The 23,419-nt window shown below is 45.3% G+C and overlaps 1 protein-coding gene across 5 annotated transcripts in view; it reads right to left on the bottom strand.

Annotated features, from left to right (window-relative positions):
* Positions 1-23,002, bottom strand: part of LOC307121369 (scavenger receptor cysteine-rich domain-containing protein DMBT1-like) — a 125,526-nt gene extending 102,524 nt beyond the window's left edge. For 3 of the 5 annotated variants that reach the window (XM_079808928.1, XM_079808927.1, XM_079808929.1), the window contains exons 1-6: positions 22,901-22,981; positions 22,130-22,202; positions 17,717-17,749; positions 17,502-17,540; positions 17,058-17,363; positions 2,631-2,936 (exon numbers count right to left, since the gene is read on the bottom strand). In XM_079808928.1, the coding sequence (XP_079665054.1) occupies positions 2,631-2,936; positions 17,058-17,363; positions 17,502-17,540; positions 17,717-17,749; positions 22,130-22,178 (733 nt within the window). In that variant the 5' untranslated portion in view covers positions 22,179-22,202; positions 22,901-22,981. Of the gene's footprint in view, positions 1-2,630; positions 2,937-17,057; positions 17,364-17,501; positions 17,541-17,716; positions 17,750-22,129; positions 22,203-22,900 lie in introns of all 5 variants that reach the window. The other 2 variants (XM_079808925.1, XM_079808926.1) reach the window with 2 other exon arrangements.
* Between the last annotated feature and the right edge of the window lie 417 nt (positions 23,003-23,419).

Raw genomic sequence — 23,419 nt, 5'->3', positions numbered from 1 at the left:
CGCGTCAAAAGCGCGTCCTCATTGTTCCCACTGATATGGGCGGTTATTCAAAGTTCAAAATTCAAATTCAAATGACGTGAATGACACGTGCAAATGACGTGAATGGTGCATTTTGTTTATTGTTTAAATCTGAATGTATGATTATAAATAATTTTGCAATTGTAATGCAAATCTTTTTGAACATGCCTTCAATGCAGTTGACTGTTATGTGTTATGCGCTCCGTGAACAAAAAGCGTTGTTGTTCATTGATCAGAGAGCTGTCCATTGTGCTGATTTTGTTCGAGAAGATGTGCATTAAAATGTGCGCTTAAAGAGATAGTTCACTTTAAAATGAAAATTCTGTCATCATATACTCACCCTCAATGTTTCAAGCCTGTATGAATTTCTTTCTTCTGCTAAATATTTTGAAGAATGTCAGTAACCAAACAGTTAACTGGTCCCATTGACCTCCATAGTATATTTTTTCTTACTATGGAAGTCAATGGGACCAGTTAACTGTTTGGTTACTGACATTCTTCAAAATATCTTGCTTTGTGTGCAGCAGAAGAAATTCATACAGGCTTGAAACAAATTGAGGGTGAGTATGTGATGACAGAATTTTCATTTTAAAGTGAACTATCCCTTTAAGACCCAGACACAAGTTTCACACTTGTAACATTCACATGTTAAGCATGTTTTGTTGACTTATGGTTAGGCCTACTGATGTTCTGTGATTTTTAAAAGTAGCCTCAAATAGGCCTGCATAAAGCTGGAAGTTATTTGCTGTTGCAAAGATTTATGAATGCACTTCTTAAAAAAAAAAAGGAAATAAAATACAATATGAAAAAATATTTACATTTTATTAGTTGTTATTGAAACTCATCATTGCCAGGAACACACAGAAGATGGCATTTACTGCCGAGGCGTGTGTGGGTTAGAGCAGGCGGACAGGATTTTGGGGAAGGGGGGGCTCGGCTGTCCTTACCTACTCTAAGGGGAGGCTCACATTCACACAATTTGAAAACCCCTGCTCTAAACCAATCGCCTTCAACATGCTGAGAAAGTCAATCGCAAAGATGCAAAGCATGAATTCATTTAGCCCATGGAATCAACTGGGTAAAAATTACAAAGTTATACATTTAACTAAATGGACTCATAGCCTTTGATCTACTGTTCCTAAGTTCACCACCAGTGTGGTCACACAAATGTACTCAACAGTGTAATGTGCATGCCATTGGTGAGCTTGACCCCGTAATTGAAGCATAAGTGTTGTATAATAAAAACAATTGTTGTGCAATTGAAAAACAAAACATGAAATACTATAATGATACACTGGTTATTTCAAGTAGATCATGGTATTTAGAACATGTAACACTGTTGCATTGCTAATGAGAAAATAAACCGAACAGTCATAATATAATGACCACATTCCTAATATTGTGTTTGTCCCCATTTTTCTGCCAAAACAGCCCTGACACCTCAAGGCATGGACTCCTCTAGACCCCTGAAGGTGTGCTGTGGTATCTGGCACCAATATGTTAGAAGCAGATTCTTTAAGTCCTGTAAGTTGTGAGGTGGTTCCTTAATGGATCGGACTTGTTTGTTCAGCACATCCCACAGATGCGCCACTAGAATGAGATCTGGGGAATTTGGAGGTCAAGTTAACACCTCAAATTCGTTGCGGTGCTCCTCAAACCATTCTTGCTTTGTGGCGGCGCATTATCTGCTGAAAGAGCCACAGCCACCAGGGAATACCGTTTCCATGAAAGGGTGTGCATGGTCTGCAACAATGCTTAGGTAGGTGGTGCGTGTCAAAGTAGCATCCACATGGATGGCTGGACCCAAGGTTTCCCAGCAGAACATTGCCGAAAGCATCACACTGCCTCCGCTGGCTTGCCTTCTTCCCATAGTGCACCTGGTGCCATGTGTTCCCCAGGTAAGCCACACACACCCGGCCATCCACATGATGTAAATGAAAACGTGATTCATCAGACCAGGCCACTTTCTTCCATTGCTCCGTGGTCCAGTTCTGATGCTCACGTGCCACTGTTGGTGCTTTCATCGGTGGATAGGGGTCAGCATGGGCACCCTGACTGGTCAGCGGCTGTGTCGCCCCATACACAACAAACTGAGATGCACTGTGTATTCTGACACCTTTCTATCAGAACCAGCATTAACTTCTTGAGCAATTTGAGCTCCAGTAGCTCGTCTGTTTGATCGGACCACACGGGCCAGCCTTCGCTCCCCACGTGCATCAATGAGCCTTGGCCGCCCATGACCCTGTGGCCGGGTCACCACTGTTCCTTCCTTGGAGCACTTTTGATAGATACTGACCACTGCAGGACGGGAACACCCCACAAGAGCTGCAGTTTTGGAGATGCTCTGACCCAGTCGTCTAGCCATCACAATTTGGCCCTTGTCAAACTCGCTCAAAACTTACGCTGTCCCATTTTTCCTGCTTCTTCCACATTAACTTTAAGGACAAAATGTTCACTGGCTGCCTAATATATGCCACCCACTAACAGGTGACGTGATGAAGAGATAATCAGTGTTATTCCCTTTACCTGTCAGTGCTCAGTGTTATGCCTGATCGGTGTATACTGTACAACATCCCAAATATACATAAGTTGTATAAATGTATTTGACTCACCTTGACAGACGACTCCAGCATCTTCATAGTGCCCACAGTTATGTGATCCCCATGCATTTGATGAACAGTTTGCCAAAGTAGATTCATTCCCACGGCACTGGACATCATCCAACCATATTTGTCCAGAACCTTGTCCAAAATAAGCATTACTCTTTGCCTCTATAACACTCCCACAGCCCACTTCTCGACACACCACTGCCGCGTCTGCAGAATCCCACAGATCATCACACACTGTTCCCCATATTCCATTATGGAGAATCTCCACTCTTCCAGAACAGAGGTTGGGTCCATTCACCAACTTGACAGCTATTAGTCACAAAACAATATAAAGAGAGAACAACAGATTATTAGATTATAGATTTGTTGGTTATTTATTTATTGTTTTTTTAATAGATGACAAACAAAGTGGTACCAATAGAGGAGTTTCATCTTCCTCAGCATCATTGCTAATAACATTTGACTATTTACATTACTCTCATGTACTCATGTTATGAAATGACAATAAAAAAATCCTTGAATCCTTTCCAGAGACCTTGGTATTGTTGTATATTATCACTATGTGATTTTCGAATTTGCATTAGAGGTCATTTAGCTGATGCTAGTTATTAAGAAATAACCTTTAATTTATTAGTTTGATAAAAAAATAAGGTTATTCGCTTTGAGTGAGAAGCAACCGACCGACAGGGAGAACAACTACTGTGTGAGTACTGTATCAATTTTCTCATTTGATCTGTAGTTCAGCTGTTATTTGGAACATTGTCTATGTGGTGTAGTGGGCTTTGTGTTTGTAGTCGCGTTTGTTAGCGTGCTGACCCTGTGATCTTGCATGAGTAAAGAGGTTTCGCTAGGCGTGGCCTAAGCCAGTGTGTTATATTAGTGTGCATTGTTTACATTCAGTTTAGTTAGAAGCAATCGACCGACAGGAAGAACAAATACTGTGTGAGTACTGTATCAATTTTCTCATTTGATCTGTAGTTCAGCTGTTATTTAGAACATTGTCTGTGTGGTGTAGTGGGCTTTGTGTTTGTAGTCGCGTTTGTTAGCGTGCTGACCACGTGACCTTGCACAAGTAAAGAGTTTACGCTAGGCATAGCCAGCTGTATTCAATAACGACACTTAAAGTGAGTATAAATTGAGTGGTACTCCGCGGCAGCCCTCGTGTGAAGACCGAAGAGTGTAAAGACCATTCGACTCTACTCTGCACGACTCCACTCGAGCAAGGACACCGACAAGGCACTTGAGTATAGCTTTCACTTCTCTCTGTCACTTTTGTGTTTAGCTTTTTTTTTTTTCATCTATTTTTCTGACCCGTATTTGCTATGTGCTTCCAAATCTCTACTATTACTACTAACACCCGTAAATCATGCTCTGTACATTCAAGACGACGTAATCCTAATAATCTGCATTGTTTACTTATTTCCTGATATATTAATGTCCATTCCAATTGGTCTCTGGAATTGCCAGTCTGCTGTAAACAAAGCAGACTTTATTTAATCTACCTCCACTCATTCACATCTCAGTCTCATGGCCCTAACTGAAACCTGGCTCAAACCAGAGGATACTGCCACTCCTGCGGCCCTCTCTACTTATTTCACTTTTTCACAAACCCCTCGCCCGATTGGGAGGGGTGGAGGTACTGGTTTGCTCATCTCAAATGATTGGAAATTTGAGCCAATTCCTTCTCTATCTGCCAACAGTTCATATGGGGTTTCAGTAAGGGCCTTCACTAACGATCAACACACCCCACGCCGCCGCCATAACAACACCACACACACCGATACACCACACACAAAACACAGTCATGCACCGTATGTACTACTGTTGCCTACCCCGCTTTCAAAGTGCTCGTTGGGAAAGGGGCAAGCAACATATAAGGACACACGAGACAAAAAGGCAATTTAACTATTTATTGATACCACTGTACTCACGTGTTTAGGCAACTGGTGAAATGAATCAAAATCAACTCACTGGCACAAATACTCTTAAACAAACAAACAAAAACACAGACCAACAAGAACATCAAAAGAAACAGAAAAAACTGCTAACGCTACCGGCTTGACATCAGGATGCCCACGAAGCTCCTTAGAATGCAGCCCGTCATCCGTAGCGGCCATAGCTTATTTCACATAGATCGCTCACAACCCGCAAAAAGTTAAAAGGATGATGACATCAACGGGGGGTAGCGCCGGCACATCGCTGGGCCTCTGGGGCGTTCTATCACTACACATCAAAATCCGATTTGCTGATGACACACATCAGTCAAATTTATGATCCAATGGAAAATGGCAGCTTCAACTGAAGGCTAGCTATAAAACTAGTGCTGGTCCACGGAGCTGTGATGCATTTAGATGCTGAAAATACAGCTCAGCCTCACAAAAAATAACCACATTCTTTCTGGAAATATAATTGTAACGTACTGAAATAGAGAGTAACTGAATTTAGACACGCTCAGACACATTAATTTAATTTAATAATGAATTATTTTTTATTTTGACAGGGCCAGCGGAGAAGGCCCTGATGGCCCTGACAGCCCACCACTGGATATTGATGGTGTCCAGATTAGGCCTTCAAAACTGAGCAATTACATGACAGGAAGCAGGAACTACACCTGTATAGAGGGTACGCACATGACGTCTCCATCGGCCAAGTGACTGCGGTAACGCCCACTGAGTGGCAAGAAGACTGAGAGGCAGCATTGGTTTTTAGCGTGAATGCTGCGAAAAACACACAAAACCAGGCCCGGCTCCAGAGGGGACATCCCTGTGCCCCCTTCCGGACCGAGGGAGACGACCGTGATAATAGCCTGTGAATCAACAGGATTTCGTGTGAATCAACAGGACTTCAGTTTTATCAGCATTAAGCTGTAAGAAGTTATCAGAGATCCAGGTTTTAAGTTCCTGAAGGCAAGAGTTGACAGAAGCAGGTAGACAAGCTGAGTTGGGTTTAACCGTGAAATAAATTTGAATATTGTTAGTATCCGCCCCTCCCTTAACTTCGGAGATGCTGAAACTGTTATCCACGCTTTTATTACCTCCAGATTGGACTACTGTAATCCCTTATATAGTGGCTTCCCTACCAAAGCTATACATTGCCTTCAAATGGTGCAAAACTCTGCTGCTCGAGACCTTACATTTAATAAAAAATCTGCACATATCATTCACATCCTTTACCAACTTCACTGACTTCTTGTGGTCAATTGTATCCAGTTTAAACTTTCAGTTTTAGTGTGTAAAGCCTGTCATGGCCCCGCACCCAATACCTTGCTGAGTTAGTGCAACCATATGTTCCTGCCCAGACTCTCAAGTCTAGAAATGATCATTTGCTTGACGTACCGAGGTATAACATCTCGACTGTGTGTAGTGTTATAGGCCCTAAACTTTGGAATAAACTGCCCCCTAATCTGCCCCTACTCTCCAGACCTTTAATCCTAATTTAAAACTCTTCTATTTTCCATGCTCTGTAAATTATTTTCCTCTGTACTTCTGTCTTCCACTTTCTAATTTTTTATGTCACATGATTACATTATTGTATTTGATGTTTTCTTTGATTCTATAACTTCTTATGTTAATTATCTGTAGTTCTTTTTTGTCTCCATATGCTTGTCTGCTTGTTTGATTGTAATAATAAGCAGACTGCCTGTTACTTTGTTTGTCTTTTGATTGTATTACTTTGTGAAGCGACCTTGGGTTCTTGAAAGGCACTATAAAAAATAAAAACATTATTATTACTATGTATTCATTATATTGTACTTAACCTTTTAGCGATGTCTTGATTATTTAATGTATGTTGGTTATGAAAATGCCAGACAGTGTGTATAAATTATTATATTTCAACTACGAATTGGAGTAAAAACAGAATTTTATAACTTGATTTAAAAGCCAATGCAAAAACTGCCTTATGTAAAGTTTACATGTTTGCATACAACGTGCTATTTTAGTGTTGATTATTATATCTAAAATAAATATCAGCTGAATTAAAGCTAATAGTTTGGGCTCAGGCTTTAAAGGGCTCCCTATAGTTTACAGCATTATCTTTAAGAAACGTTTAGTTATAATTTAATTCATTAAAGGACAGACACAAATTGTTCAGTAAACCACTGTATAATAAAAAGCAATTTTATAATTAGTTTTCTCTCCCGTGCTGTACCGAACCCGTACAGAACCATGACTTCAAAACCAAGGAATGTACCAAACCGTCAGTTTTGTGTACCGTTACACCCCTAGCTTTTAGTGATTATAAAGGGAACGCTCTTTGTGCGCTGTCTAGGAGATATATATTCAGAATTTGAATACAACTTTCGTTTTCCATTCTTGGCAAGCGGCCACATACACGCCTCCATATAGGTGTCACAGGTCGGGGCCGGCCAACCCAGACTGCACCCACCCCTGAAAAACCCGGGAACCACCTCGAGGAACGTGTCAAAGACCAGACAGACAAGGGAATAAAATATTACAGTTTATTTATTATATTAAAATGTCAATGAATTGGATAAGTCCTAATTAAAATCTTCTTCTTGCCACCAGGACAGTTCAAGAGTCTACAGACCGCCCGGGACGGGAGGGACGCTCGTGGCGGACCGGAGGCTCGGAGGGGAATCAGGGGGGAATCCCCGCGCCGTCCAGGTAGGTCACTGGGTAAGTACTCCTCTACGGGACTCAAGAGGGGAGGCCGTGGTCATACGAACCCCATTCAGACTGGAACCAGGTAAGTATGCCAATGCGAGGGCGAAGCGAGTCACTGGGGTTACTCTGGAGGGAGGTACTCAGAGGTGGGGGCAAGCGAGCCACTCTCTTCTTCTGAGCAGGGTAAAGGCTTCCAAATAGGGCGTGTGGGGACCACCAGGCGGGAAGGACACTTTAGGCGGAACACTCCACTTCAGCTGAGCACTGGAACAGTATAGCAAGGTCTCAACGGTTCAACAGTATGTGAAGCTTTGCAACCGATATACCTTCTCTCCTTTCGAACAGGGTCAAGGCTTCCAATAGGAGCGTGTGGAGACCACCAGGCGGGAAGGACACTTTAGGCGGAACACTCCACTTCAGCTGAGCACTGGAACAGTATAGCAAGGTCTCAACGGTTCAACAGTATGTGAAGCTTTGCAACCGATATACCTTCTCTCCTTTGAACAGGATCAAGGCTTCCAATAAGGGCGTGTGGAGACCACCAGGCGGGGAGGACACGTAGGGCGGGGTGCTCACGTCGGCTGAACACTGGGAGAGACACAGCACAGTTTCAACGGTTCAACAGTACATGAAGCTTGCAACTGATATACCTTTTCTTCTGAACAGGGTAAAGGCTTCCAATAGGGGCGTGTGGAGACCACCAGGCGGGGAGGACACTTTGAGCGGGACGCTCACGTCGGCTGAGCACTTGAACAGACACAGCACAGTTTCAACAGTACATGATATATGGAGCACTCAGCATTAACAGGGCCGGGTCTTTTCAAAGCAGGAGGTTGGGCGGTTGCTTTATCAAGACCCTTCGTTAGAGACAGCGGGTGGAAGACTGTAGGAGAGGAGTGCCCGGCAGACTTCTATTACTTCTCCACACACAAATTTCACTTCACAGCACAAACCGTGTAAATCTTCACTTCAGGCACTGCAATTCCACTCGCACACCGTGCATTCGGGCCAGCACTCACCCACCGGTCTTTTCTCCCACCAGATCGGATCTCGTCCTCGATCAGGGCTTGACTTTGCTCCGGGAAAGCAGAAGAACGATGCAGCGATCGTCACATTCGGCAAGGAGAGGACAGAAGTTGGAGACAGATCATTAATTCACTCGGTGTAATAGTTCACTCGTGCCAAACATTTTCCAAACTCTCCACACCACTTCAGTGTTAGTGTATATAAACAACGGATCAAATACTCATCACTTGCGTCTTTCTCACTACTGACGATATTCCTCAAGTCTTCGCTGACAAATACTTCACTCCTTCCTTCCGCTTCCACAGCTTCAATCTTCCCCACTCCACAGCCCAGCCTCAATAAAAAGAACAACCCGCCGACAAACACAGCATCATACGGGAGGAGATCCACACAACAGTCTGTTTTCTCTCTGTTTTTAAAGCCTCATCTCAATAGGTGTCCCTCTCACAGCGTTCTCTATAATTGCCCCACACCTGCTGTCACTCAGGCAATCAGCCCCGCTGCCACGGCAACAGATTCACAGGGCATGGACCGGGTGTTCACTGGAAAATCCTGAACAACTGCATTCACCAGGATCTTAGTCCCGTTAGGTTTGTTTTGTCACCCCGTGACATAGGCCCATCCGCATTTAAATGAGGGATTCACTCTTGAAATTGTGAAATTGTGATGACAGTAATAAGTATTTATGTATGTATCGAAATCAGGCTCATATAAATGCCAGAAAAACACGATTCCTGGCAGTCCCTGATCCAGAACAAGCATCCAAGAGCATCACAGAAATAATCAGTCCAAATGAGTATTCAGGAGGAAGTAGGCTTTACACTTTACAATACTCAGAGCTGATGTTTGGTACAGTCTATGCACTTACAAACAAAACCCTCTGAATACAAACAAGATTAAACAATAATCAGACCAAACAGAAAACACAAATCATTTGAACAAATAATTTGATTATAGGTCGAGCCAGTTCATTAATTGAACTGAATCAAACTTTAGTTCTCTTACGAGAGGTTCTCTCGTATTGCGTAAGTTCCTTACGCTACGGGAAAGTATTCTTTCTTCGAGATTTCTGAAAAACCCAAAATTATCCTTAATTTTGTAACATTGTCAACGCAGTGCGGCAGCCTGGCAGACCATAGCAGGCTATTCCAGCGTGCTATTGGCTGCTCTGCTGGCAACTGCAGCAGCCTATCGGTGAGCCCGCGTGACGTGGCGACCAATGAGGGCGCTTCGCGCCCACCTGGCTTCATTTGCCTACAGGTGGGGCGTGGCCACGTGTATATAAGCAGGGCTCACGGGCTGCATATTCGATTTTCTTTTCTTCAGCGAAGCCCTTCGCATCGCTGGATCTGGAACCCGCCGCCGTGACCGCGCAGACAAGCAAGCAGAGGACAGCGCCTGAGGAAGCCGGCAGCATCGCGCCACCTTCAGCCTTCCGTGCCTGCTCTGCTATCCGGCAGCCCCATATCCTTTTACGCTCAAAGTGTTGTCGCCGCTGCGTCACACTTTTCACAAAAAGAGCCGAGCGTTGATACAAATGTCTCGTTCCACCTGCGGCTCGTGTCACGCGCAGCTCAGCTCCGGGGACCGCCATGTGATCTGCGCTCTCTGCCTGGGCCGTGATCACGCCGCCGCCGCACTCCTCGCTGGCGGATGCCAAGAGTGCGAAGAACTGACGATGTCGACCCTGCGGGCTCGACTCGTCCTGTTCGAAGATGATATCCCTCCAGTCCCTGCCACGCCGCGCAGAAAGAAGCGCCGCTCGCAGCGGACTCCGGAGTTCGCAGGGAGAAGCTCGCCGGAACCTTTCCCGCCCGCTTCACTCTCACCTTCCCCGCCCCCCACCCCAGGCCGCCATTTCTGTTGCCGCCTCCGGGGATGAGGCGGATGCGGCCGCGGAACGCGCCGACAGCTGCTCCATCATGGCTTCCGACAGCGAGGACTGGTCTTCCGTGACCTCTTCAGTCCGGGGCTCCGGACGCTCTCGAGCGGGTGAGGACGCCGAACTTTTGCGCCTTCTCACCCGGGCTGTCGAGCAGCTAGGCCTTGAATGGGCCCCGCCCAAGGTGGCAGCGCCGAACCGACTTGACAGATGCTTCCTAAACAGTCGCCGCCGTGCGCCCACCTCCAGGACTGCACCCTTTCTGCCAGAGCTTCACGAGGAGCTCGCAAGGTCCTGGAACGCGCCATTCTCCGCAAGGGTCTCGTCTCAGGCTTCTTCGACGCTCTCACAAGTTGACGGCGCGGCTGAGAAAGGCTACAACGCTATCTCTCCGGTGGAAGAGGCGGTCGCAGCGCACCTTTGCCCGCCTTCTGGTTGGCGCTCAAAGGCTGCCCTCCCGTCTAAGGCCTGCAGAGTGACGTCATCGCTGATCGGCCGCGCTTTCGCTGCCTCCGGTCAAGCTGCGTCCGCTCTGCACTCTATGGCCGTGCTGCAAATCCTCCAAGCTAATCTCCTCCGCGACCTGGACGAGAAATGCTGTGACGCTGAGTTAATCACGGATTTGCGAAGCGCGACGGATCTCTCCCTTCGCGCCACCAAGACCGCAGCACAGGCCCTCGGACGCTCTATGGCCTCCCTCACGGTAGCTGAGCGCCACCTCTGGCTCACGCTCGCGGACATGCGAGAAACAGAGCGCGCGGCCTTCCTAAACGCCCCGCTCTCTCCGTCTGGGCTTTTCGGACCAGCGGTCAAGGGGATCGTCGACCGTTTCTCCGAAGTGCAGAAAACGACGCAGGCCATGAACCTTTTCCTGCCTCGACGCCCCGGCGCTAGCAATAGCTCCGCTGCTCGCCGTCCTCGTGACCAGCCAGCAACGAGCTCCGCGCAGCGCCCAGCGCGGCCCCCTTCGTCTCAGAGAAGACCGAGCGGCCACCCCAAATCGCGCTCTTCCAGCCGTGGTAAGCCGCCTCCACCTCGGGGCCCCCGGCCTAGGATCACGCTGAAGCCCGAGCCTCCAAAGTCCTCCTAGCAAGAGGCGGGAAACGACGGTTAAGTCCCGCCGCGGCCGGACCACCGTCAAAACTCTTTTTCCTGTCAGCCCCCACCACTGTGGCTGCTGCAGATGGATTTCACGCAGCCAACGAGCCGGCAAAAATGCCTTCTCGCCTGTCAATAACCGCCGTTTTTACGGCGAACCAGAGAAATCACAAAAGTTGCATTATTTCTGGTCGCACGGCTCGCGCCGTATGTGTTTCAAATGCAGTAAATGTGCCCACTTTTCTGTGTTCACCCCTGCACACAAGCACTATAAACCCTGTGTCCCCCACTCACATAAAGCGGCCACCGGCCGCTCGAGTGCTAGAGTTAGGTCACGTGTCCGCTTGTTTGCGTCCACGACTAACCACCACACGCGCTGTCACACAGCCACTCTTAACCACTCTTAACCGCTCCTATACGGGCCGTCAAACCCGCGAAGCGCGGCGTTTCGAGCCCGGAGGCCGTTCTATCCCGTGTGGCGCACGCGAGAGCGTGGGAAGCCATTCCAGGTGTATCAGAATGGGTGCTGAAAACAGTGAAGCACGGCTACACTCTGCAGTTCGCTCGCCGCCCTCCGCGCTTCTGTGCGCGTACAGAGACGAGAGTGAGCGAGGAAGTAGCACATCTACTTCGAGCAGAAATAGCCATGCTGCTGTGCAAAGGGGCTATAGAACCGGTTCCCCACTCTATGAGCGAGTCAGGCTTTTACAGCCGGTATTTTCTCGTGCCAAAAAGGGATGGGTCGCTCAGACCGATTCTGGATCTGAGGCGTCTGAACAAAGCTCTTATGAAAAGATCGTTCAAGATGCTCACGACCAAGCAGATCCTCGCGCATATTCGCCCGAGAGACTGGCTAATCTCCCTAGATTTGAAAGATGCATATTTTCAAATCAAGATAACGCCGCGTCACAGGCCATTCTTACGATTCGCCTTCGACGGCCAGGCTTATCAATACACCGTTCGGCCTGTCACTAGCACCCCGTACAATTACGAAGTGCATGGACGCGGCCCTCGCTCCTCTGAGAAATCGAGGGATGCGAGTATTGAACTATCTGGACGATTGGCTCATCCTGGCGCAGTCGGAGGCCGAGCTCCTCGCCCACAGGGCAATGCTGCTCAGCCATCTGGACAGCCTAGGGCTCACGGTCAATTGGACCAAGAGCTCATTAGTGCCCACGCAATCAACCTCATTTCTGGGTTTGAATCTGGACACTGTGGCAATGTCAGCCCGCCTGTCACCCCATCGCGCGCGCCAAGTTCGGCGCATGGCTGCGTACTTTCGGCCGGGCAAAATCGCACCTCTCAAGCTGTTTCAGAGGATGCTGGGACGTATGGCCTCAGCTGCAGCTGTGCTCCAGCTGGGCTTAATGCGCATGCGCCCGCTGCAATGCTGGTTAAACGCCCGAGTGCCTCACAGAGCCTGGGCGTCCGGTGGCTTCAGGATCAGAGTGACTCAGGGCTGCGTGTCAGCCCTAGAGCCCTGGTTAGTAGCCGACTGGTACCAGAGGGGAGTGACGATGGGAGCCATCTCACACCGCAAGGTCATCTCGACGGACGCCTCCACCACGGGTTGGGGCGCCGTTTTCGAGGGCAGATCAGCCTCGGGCCTTTGGTCGAGCGAGGAAAAACTCCTACACATAAACTGTTTGGAGATGATAGCGGTAGAGAACGCGCTCAAGCAGTTTCTCCCGCTTATACGAGGACACCATGTGTTAGTCCGGTCGGACAACACCACAGTGGTGTCCTACGTGAACCGGCAGGGCGGTGTCAGGTCCAGAGGTCTGGGCAATCTGACAGAACGCCTGCTCGTGTGGGCACACAGCTCGCTGCGCTCGTTGAGAGCTGCGCACGTGCCGGGCCACCTCAATGTGGGCCCGGACAAGCTGTCCAGGGGCCTCATTCTCCCAGGAGAATGGTCCCTGCACCCCCAGACAGTCCAGCTGGTATGGCGCTTGTTCGGCAGAGCGGAGCTCGACCTCTTTGCAACAAAAGAGAACGCCCGCTGCCCGACGTTTCTGTCCAAAAGCGAGGATGCGCTGTCCCAAACTTGGCCCAGCCTCCCGCTGTATGCTTTCCTGCCGATCTCCCTATTGCCCCAGGTCATAGCGAAAATCAGGGAAACGCGCCGTCCGGTGCTCCTTATAGCACCGCGCTGGGAGAACCAGATTTGGTACCCAGAGCTGGTGAAGCTGTCGCACTCACCCCCCTGGCCAGTTCCGCTGAGAGCAGACCTTCTCTCTCAAGCAGGAGGGTCAGTTTGGCATCCCCATCCAGAGCGATGGTCTCTGCATGTATGGGTGACCAACGGATACCCGTTGACCTGCCCGAAGGGGTTATGAACACGATTTCACACTCTAGAGCCCCCTCGACGAGGCGGTTATATAGTTCTAAGTGGTCGGTGTTCACAGAGTGGTGTGTTTCCAAGGGATTGGACCCACAGCAATGTGGGGTCCAGCGGGTGCTCTCCTTCCTCCAAGAGCTTTTGGAATTGGGCAGGTCCCCTTCCACGCTCAAAGTGTATGTGGCGGCTATAGCAGCGTTCGCTCAGACGACGCTAGGTAGCACGCTAGGAAGGAACGAGCTCATCGTCCGTTTCCTCAGAGGAGCCAGACGGATGAATCCCCCGCGGCCCCCGTCGGTTCCTATATGGGATCTGGCCTTGGTCCTAGAGGCCCTGAAGGCTCATCCCTTTGAACCGCTCGAGACTGTGGAACCAAGGTTCCTTTCGCTAAAAACCGCGTTTCTGATAGCTCTGGCTTCAGTGAAACGCGTGGGGGATCTACACGCGCTCTCAGTGAGCCCGACGTGTATGGAGTTCGGTCATAATGACTCTAAGGTCATTCTCAGACCGAGGCATGGTTATGTCCCCAAAGCGATCGGCACTCCCTTCAGGGCGCAGATTATCTCCCTCTCGGCTCTGCCAGCATCCGATGAGGGGGACGGTGGCAATTTCCTCTGCCCTGTCAGGGCATTGAGGGTTTATGTCACACGCTCCGCCGCCTTCAGGCGTTCTGAGCAGCTATTTGTTTCGTTTGGTGGGCGCACTAAAGGTCTTGCCTCCTCGAAACAGACCCTGTCCAGGTGGATAGTGGACGCGATTGCAACTGCATACGCTTCCAAACACCTGCAGTGCCCGCTAGGTGTCAGAGCACACTCCACCAGAGGCATGGCCTCTTCGTGGGCTTGGGCCAGAGGGATTTCCATCCACGATATCTGTATGGCGGCAGGCTGGGCCTCCCCGTCTACGTTCGTGAGATTTTACAATCTGGAAGTTCCTGCCTTACAGGCGAAAGTGTTATCAGTTCAATAGGGCCGTTGGTTCTGCCCAGTGATTCTGCGCAGACATAGCTCACATACTGGTAGTAAGTTCGGTACTAGGCTCATGTGAATTTGAAGGAGACCGGCGGTGCCGTTCCCTCATTTACGAGACGAGCTGTTGTGAGTTTGAAGGTGACCGGCGGTGCCGTTACCTCACTCATATAACAAGATATTGTGAATTTGAAGGCGACCGGCGTTGCCGCTCCCTCATTCATGAGACAAGGTGTGGTGAATTTGAAGGAGACCGGCAGGTGCCGTTCCCTCATTCATGGGACAGGGTGTTGTAACCACCCGTCGTAAACCACCCGTCAGTTCGAATGAAGTGTCTGTATATGTGGTGGCCCGTTTTTCTTTACCGGCCACCCTGCCCGAGCAGTGTTATGGTCCCCGGTTCCCTGGGATACATATGCTGTATGCGAGGCGCGCACGGCGTTGACAATATGTTCCCGTAGCGTAAGGAACTTACGCAATACGAGAGAACCTCTCGTAAGAGAACGATACTCGGTTACTTAACGTAACCTCGGTTCTCTCTAGAAGAGGGAACGAGTATTGCGTTCATTGCCGTGCGCCCCGCGGGCTTTTACGCTTCAGAACTAAGAAAACCGAATATGCAGCCCGTGAGCCCTGCTTATATACACGTGGCCACGCCCCACCTGTAGGCAAATGAAGCCAGGTGGGCGCGAAGCGCCCTCATTGGTCGCCACGTCACGCGGGCTCACCGATAGGCTGCTGCAGTTGCCAGCAGAGCAGCCAATAGCACGCTGGAATAGCCTGCTATGGTCTGCCAGGCTGCCGCACTGCGTTGACAATGTTACAAAATTAAGGATAATTTTGGGTTTTTCAGAAATCTCGAAGAAAGAATACTTTCCCGTAGCGTAAGGAACTTACGCAATACTCGTTCCCTCTTCTAGAGAGAACCGAGGTTACGTTAAGTAACCGAGTATCGTTCTGGGGTGATGATGCAAGACGCACAAGCCGAAGTAGCACGTCCGACTCACAAAGAACCAAATGAGCCGGTTCAACCAGCTGTCGAAGTTTGCAGAGGATTACTGAGGATTCTGATGATTGAGTTGGCGATACTAGGCAAGGCACGAGGCACGTACTGCTAATATGCTATTATGACCACTGTTATTCAATTTGTTAAAAAGTAATTCAATAGATCTAATAGCTAAATATGTTCCAGGGAACTTGAACTTTTTTATAGTTATCTAAACACACTTGAAACCCAAACCACGCACACATCTATTTAAACTGACGCGTGTTTCTGAACTGTTTTGAGTTTGAACGCTACACTTGCTGGGTGTGTACGTTGACTGTAAATGTCTGTTTGTTATCGTGCTGTGCCCATCATCCGTCATTTCCACCACTTAATCAAGCAATGACTTATACTTGATTATTTATGATTTATGTATTTGCGTTTCACGTTGCCTCTCACATTGAGCTGTTTGAACCATTGGTTATGCTTTCTCCAATGGTAAGAGATACAGACCATCTCATCTCCCTATAATAAGACTGTGGCGAGCAGCGAGGCTGAGGGACTGTGAGAGCGGGACGAGGCCTTGTGTCTGGCTCCTAGCCCTGCTACAGCACATGGCTACAATCTATAAAAGAGTGAGCTAGCATGGTTACCTCCCCCTAGTGACAGGCAGGAAAACTACAAAAGGAACAGTTGCACCTAACTGTTACAGTGCTACGGACTATACACCGTTCTTCTGTTTTATATCTCATCCTTTTAACACCTGATTCCTCACACAGTAAAATCAGACCCCATTTTAACTATTGTACCTAAACTAACCCAACCTGTTTGGCTGATTTTAACTTGGATCATTTCCAGAAACCTTGGAACAGTTGTTTATTATTATTAGTATATGATTTTCTAATTTGTTTTAAAGGTAATTTAGTTGATGCTAGTTATAAAACAAATAAACTTTCCTTTATTTGTTTGATGCATTAAAAGGTTCTTCACCTTATTAGATTCAGAGAAACAGCAATTTATCTTTCCATAAAATCACATAACTCTGCCATAGCCACAGCCAACTTAATCACTTGTATTTTATGCCTCTTATGCACTTTATTCCTTTATAATTTATGGTAGTAATTTAGTAGTTGTGTTGATTTACTCTTGATTATCTTTCTGTTAATAAATGTAATTTTCACTTGTGTTGTCCTTGTGTTGATAACGCAGTAAAGATGCTCTACAAGTTAATAATATCTCACCAATCTTTCAGATAAATCAGTTGACCAACTCCCTCCAGTTTACATTAATCCCAAAGGATTGAACGGCCCCCTGATGGGAGTGTTCTCATACTGCTAAGGTAAAAAGTCCTTGACCGGGGCCTTGGCTGACTAAAAGGGCAGGAAGTAGTCATCTGATGTACTCATAACCACACCTTAAGTGACGTGTGATCCAAAAATCACAACTTCATCGGTGAGATGAGCACAAGTCACTACACATCAGTTGTATAAATGTGTTTGACTCACCTTGACAGACGACTCCGGCATCTTCATAGTGCCCACAGTTATGTGATCCCCATGCTCTTGATGAACAGTTTGCCAAAGTAGATTCATTCCCACGGCATTGGACATCATCCAACCATATTTGTCCAGAACCTTGTCCAAAATAAGCATTACTCTTTGCCTCTATAACACTCCCACAGCCCACTTCTCGACACACCACTGCCGCGTCTGCAGAATCCCACAGATCATCACACACTGTTCCCCATATTCCATTATGGAGAACCTCCACTCTTCCAGAACAGAGGTTGGGTCCATTCACCAACTTGACAGCTATTAGTCACAAAACATTTAAGATAGAAAAACAGATTATTAGGTTTTTTTGTTTATTAATATTTTATTTTGTTTGCATTTTTGATGAGAAACAAAGTGTTAACAATAGTGGAGTTTCATCCTCCTCAGCATCATTACCTTTGACTCCTGGCTGTGAGGCAATCGTGTTCAATGTCGCTGTCGCAGCAGAAAGAAAATAACACACAAATACACAACAATGTTAGGTTTAGATGAAGATGATGTGTCAGACTGATTGCAGTGCTTCATGTTTTTCAGTTCAAACAAATGTTTTAGACTGTTTTACAGGTTGTGAGAAAAGCAGATCTGGCTCTAATTCAAGGGTGTCAAATTACCTGTCCGTGGTGTTGCACTAGTTTGTGTCTGGCCTATTACAGAAAGAGAGAGATGATTAAAGTTTAGAACAGTTTTCTTCACTTGCATGGTCTTTTCCACATTGAAAATTATATTCAAAAAATGTTTTTATTCTCTCAAGAATTCAGCTTCAACATGCTTAGAAAGTTGACCGCTAAGATGTCAAGCATGAAGTGAGGCTGTAGCTTTGCATATTGGAACATATTGGAATGAACTGGGCAAAAGTTACAACATTTTAAATGAAGCTATTCTATTTTCTATTTTCATTCGTCCACATGAAGATTTTACCCTTCACCGATCTAGACACTATTGTTCTCTTTAGGATTATTAAGGCTCAAGCCTTGAAAGGGTGAAGGCCCTATTGTTTTCTTTAGGATTATTAGTGCCTGAGCCGGGGGTGCTAATGTCCTATTGTTTTTGGCATGTTTTTTAATCTTTCTCCTTTAGATAATTCAACTGTATTTCAGGTCTTTGCCATGCAAAAAACTCATGAAAGTTTGCAGACACATTAGACCTGTGAAAGTGTTAAAGCTATGTAGTGCGTGGGCGGGATTGAAGGGCTCTATAACACCCTCGAATGCAGGCTGTGGTCAGGATGAAGTTTCTCTGAATGTGCACACAATTTGAAATGGACATCGATGACGTCATATAAGACAAAGTACACTTGGTTTTATATGAAGTCAGCCATCTTGGATGGAATGTGCTTTTTTCCTGCACTGTTTTGGGGGTCTTACCATGGCTAAAAACTCATGAAGGTAAACAGATACATTTGTCTTAGGATATCTTTTGATTTGATACTGCAATTCAGGATAGACTTGCCTCATCTGCTCCCCAGTGCCCCCAAGTAGGAAAATGCATATTTGGTCCCTTTGGAATATGAGAAGACTCGTAAGCTTAGCAACATTTAGCAATTCTTCGGTTGTTTGTTTTGGGTTTGACCAGTGGACTCCATAGCGCCCCATGACATTTCAACATTTCAATGTTAATCGAAATGGCAAAGCCATTTGATTTGATTCATACCACAAATGCTGTCAACTTAACATTAAATAGCCAGATAGTAGACAGACTGAAGTGTGACAATAGGGCCTTCTGAGAGTGGATTATAAGCAGCAGATGAAAAAATAAATAAATAAAATACAATTTCAATAATGTTACTCACACAAACACTGATCAGGCATAATATTATGACCACTGAATAACACTGATGATCTCTTCATCACCTGTTAGTGGGTGGGATACATTAGGCAGCAATTGAAAATTTTGTCAGCAAAGTTGATTTGTTAGAAGCAGGAAAAATGGGACAGGGCCAAATTGTGATGGCTACACAAACTGGGTCAAAGCATCTCCAAAACTGCAGCTCTTGTGGGGTGTTCCCGTCCTGCAGTGGTCAGTATCTATCAAAAGTGCTCCAAGGAAGGAACAGTGGAGAACCGGCAACAGGGTCATGGGCGGCCAAGGCTCATTGATGCACGTGGGGAGCGAAGGCTGGCCCGTGTGGTCCGATCAAACAGACGAGCTACTGGAGCTCAAACTGCTCAAGAAGTTGAATGCTGGTTCTGATAGAAAGGTGTCAGAATACACAGAGCATCTCAGTTTGTTGCGTATGGGGCGGCTCAGCCGCTGACCAGTCAGGGTGCCCATGCTGACCCCTGACCCCGCCCAACAGTGGCACGTGAGCATCAGAACTGGACCACGGAGCAATGGAAGAAAGTGGCCTGGTCTGATGATCACGTGTTCTTCTACATCACGTGGATGGCCGGGTGTGTGTGTGTGGCTCACCTGGGGAACACATGGCACCAGGTGCACTATGGGAAGAAGGCGTGGCTCACCTGGGGAACACATGGCACCAGGTGCACTATGGGAAGTGGCGGCGGTGGCAGTGATGCTTTGGGCAATGTTCTGCTGGGAAACCGTGGGTCCTCCATCCATGTGGATGTGACTTTGATACGTCACACCTACCTAAACATTGTTGAGACCATGTCCAGCCTTTCATGGAAACGGTATTCCCTGGTGGCTGTGGCTCTTTCAGCAGATAATGCGCCGCCACAAAGCACAAATGCTTTAGGAATGCTTTGAGGAGCACAACAACGAGTTTGAGGCGTCGACTCGGCCTTCAAATTCCCCAGATCTCAATCCAATCGAGCATCTGTGGGATGTGCTGAACAAACAAGTCCAATCCATGGAGGCCCCACCTCACAACTTACAGGACTTAAAGGATCTGCTGCTAACATTTTGATGCCAGATACCAAAGCACACCTTCAGGGGTCTAGAGGAGTCCATGCCTCAACGGGTCAGAGCTGTTTTGACAGCAAAAAGGGGCCAACAAAATATTGGTCATAATGTTATGCCTGAACTGTGTATATATAGTACAATAAATGTATAGCGTACTTACATTGTTAGAGGTATGTTTATAATTCAAAAAAAGCTCATAAACTACTATAAATGTAAAGCAAGATATACCAAAAACTGACATCTCAACCCTACGGGTGAGTTTTATAAATTTTAGATAATAAACAAAAATTTGACTAAAACAGTCTGAGGTAATTTTTATATGTTCATTAATAAGAATTTTAGGAAAAATATTATTTTCATTGGCTCCTTCTAGGGGTGAGAGTTAAAGGGTTAATGAACCCTGAACATTCTTTTAAAAAGGGATCATTCCTCCAGAACAAATCTGGTGGTAATGCTGAAATTTGACTTTACTGAGTCTGGAGGCAACAAGACAAGAAGTTATTAGGATTTGCCAGAGGCTTGCAGTTTCAAACATGGGAGGAAGATTAAATATTATAATTAATGACAAAGATCCTTTGATTATTCCACCTGTCAAATACAGAATATATGTATTATGTTTTAATAATAGCAAAGCATTAGTTATACTATGGTTATACTAACTAACTATAGTTAAAGGTAGGGTAGGTAGGATTTGGTTAAAAAACTTTTTTTCCAAATTTGTTTAAACTTTCTTTATATATCAATACATAATTAAAATGTAAGTACTCTGAAAAAGAAAGTATAAAAATTGAGTGTCTGTAGACCTCTCACGACCTTTTTAAAGACAGCTCATTATTTCCATTCACTCCACATTCTCCCTTCTGGGCTCTTTCCAAAGCCACGCCTCCAAAACACATGAACGCCGACCACTCAGTCTATTTACCTGAGGCGAGCGGAGAAGAAGGAGTGGAGTGCATGTAGTGACATCATGTCAGAATCACATGTAATAAAAAATCTAACTTTATCATTATGAATATAAACAAATAAGATGTCTTTTAGTACTCACTATCAAGCTAGAATAACGATACTGGTAAAGTTTAAAATACACACACAACACAGTGTCTACGACACACACAGATACAAGATAAAAGCATCAGTAAACATTGGTAGAGTATATAAAACAAACCGCGGAAATTAATGTGCAGGTAAAGTTCCCGGTGAACATGGTAGAAGAGTTTAGACAGAGGGTAGCTAAAGCTGACTTAGTTCTAAAAAAAAGTTCCTGGATGCGGTGTTCTAGCTTTTACACATGCATTTTGTTATCTAAAGTTACATTTTGCAAAATTCAACACGACAGCGATCAACTTGAGCTAAGCATATTGAGTATTTATCATCTCTACTAATGGCTCGCTAAGTGTATAACATTGTAACTTTATGCTAAGTAATGTTATGTTAGCTATATTGGGCAGCTACGTGTGCTAGTGAGACATGCTTCATGAAAACATAAACCAAAAAAATGTATAATCAAAATGAAAGATTACCTGTCCAGCAGAAATACAGCCTCTTGAACTCCTCAAATCAAACGGGTGTGCCAGGGTTGCCAGGTTTTCACAACAAAATCCGCCCAATTTCTACTCAAAACTAGCCCAAAACCAGCCCAATCGTGTTTCTCCGGTAAAAATCGCATTTGGGGGGCAAAATATGTGCCTTTTTGATAGGGCTGCCTGCTAAAATTCGCAAATCCCGGGGCAAAATATCACATAATTGGGGTCGCTTCAACCCTCAGACATGAAAAATAGCCGCGGCAACAGTTTTTGAAGTAGCCCGACTTGGCAACACTGGGGCACACGCATGTGGGCAGATCCTGAGCAAAAGCGGTGGTAGCCATGGTAACGAGAGAGAGTGACAGGCGCCCAAGCCAATCACTTGTTTCGGCCGAACGAAAATAATGAGCGGTGTTTATTGCAGATTAAAAGGTCTAGTCACTCGATTTTTATACTCTCTTTTTACTGTACTTACATTTTAATTATGTATTGACATATAAAGAAAGTTTAAACACATTTGGACAAAAGTGTTTTAGATCATTCTTACCTACCCTACCTTTAATTTACTTTAAATATGTGTCATTCTACCACCAGACTCTTGGTCACACTTCTGTTTTGCTAGAGCTGTAAAACCCTCACCATTTTTCAGCAGCAGTAGAGACACACACAACGAGAGTAGAACCCTCATTATGAGAAACTTCACCTCCTGTACCTTTATATGCACACACACAAAAACACACACATTTATATATACATACATACCACCAGTCAAAAGTTTGGAAACTGTACTATTAGAATGTTTTTGAACTGCATTCATATTTATTTGATCCAAAATACAGCAAAAACAGTATTATTGTGAAAAAATTTTACCATTTAAAATCACTTTTTTTCTATTTAAATATATTTTAAAAAGCAACTTATTTCTGTGATTCAAAGCTGAATTTGTCATCATTACTACAGTGTTCAGTGTCATCTGAAGTGTCATTCTAAAAATTATTTTTACAAATATATTCAAATAGAAAACAGTTATTTTACATTTGAATAATATTTCACAATATTACTGCTTTTTTGTATTTTTAATAACATATATGCAGCCGTTTCAAAAACAATCAAAATAGTACAGTTTCCAAACTTTTGACTGGTGGTGTGTATATATAATATAAAATTAAAATATACATTAAGAATCAAACATAATTGATAACACATATTATTAAAAAATTCTAACATTAATGTACACATGTTTTTGTGGTAAAAAAAAAATACAACATTAGGAACAATTTATTTACTTTAAAATAAGTTTAAAATAAGTGAGCGCATTAAGCAGTGAGCGACCTTGAGCTTGGGAAATATTATTATTATTAAAAGGACAATTCAAAGCAGACAAAATGAAATACAGAAAAGTCTTTTTACCAGAGATAAATGCAGAGCAGATCAAACTCAGGGAGATTCTCTCTTCAGCAGCTTTACCAGAATACAGTGATGTTGAACTGCAGGTGTCAGAATCTGATCAGTGCCTTTATTTATAATTGTGGGCAGACCATGACTTAATCTAGAAGGAGCAATACCTTAAACCAGTTTCCATTCCATACATGTGTGTTTGCCAGATGAGTGGGAGGCATGAATGTTATCACAAATGTTATTCAATAGCTTAATTATTGTAGTAATGCACAAGCCAAAAAAAACCCTGTAACTGTAAACACTATTTAGTTACCTGAACAGCCAACTGTGTACAAAATACCAAAAATACCGTAAACCTGTTTCCATTCCATACATGTGTTTTTGTCAGATGTTTCCTTGTACAGTTGACTGGGAGGCATAAATGTTATTCTTATTTTGTCATATACAGTTAGCTAATAGTTTTTAATGAGGCTGTTAAATTTCATTCAGTATATAATGATTGACTAATAAGGAACAATTTCAGTCCTAAAT

Source organism: Gobio gobio (genome assembly GCF_949357685.1).
Source record: "Gobio gobio genome assembly, chromosome: 25".
NCBI classification, from domain to species: domain Eukaryota; kingdom Metazoa; phylum Chordata; class Actinopteri; order Cypriniformes; family Gobionidae; genus Gobio; species Gobio gobio.
This window is presented reverse-complemented; position numbering and strand designations above follow the sequence as displayed.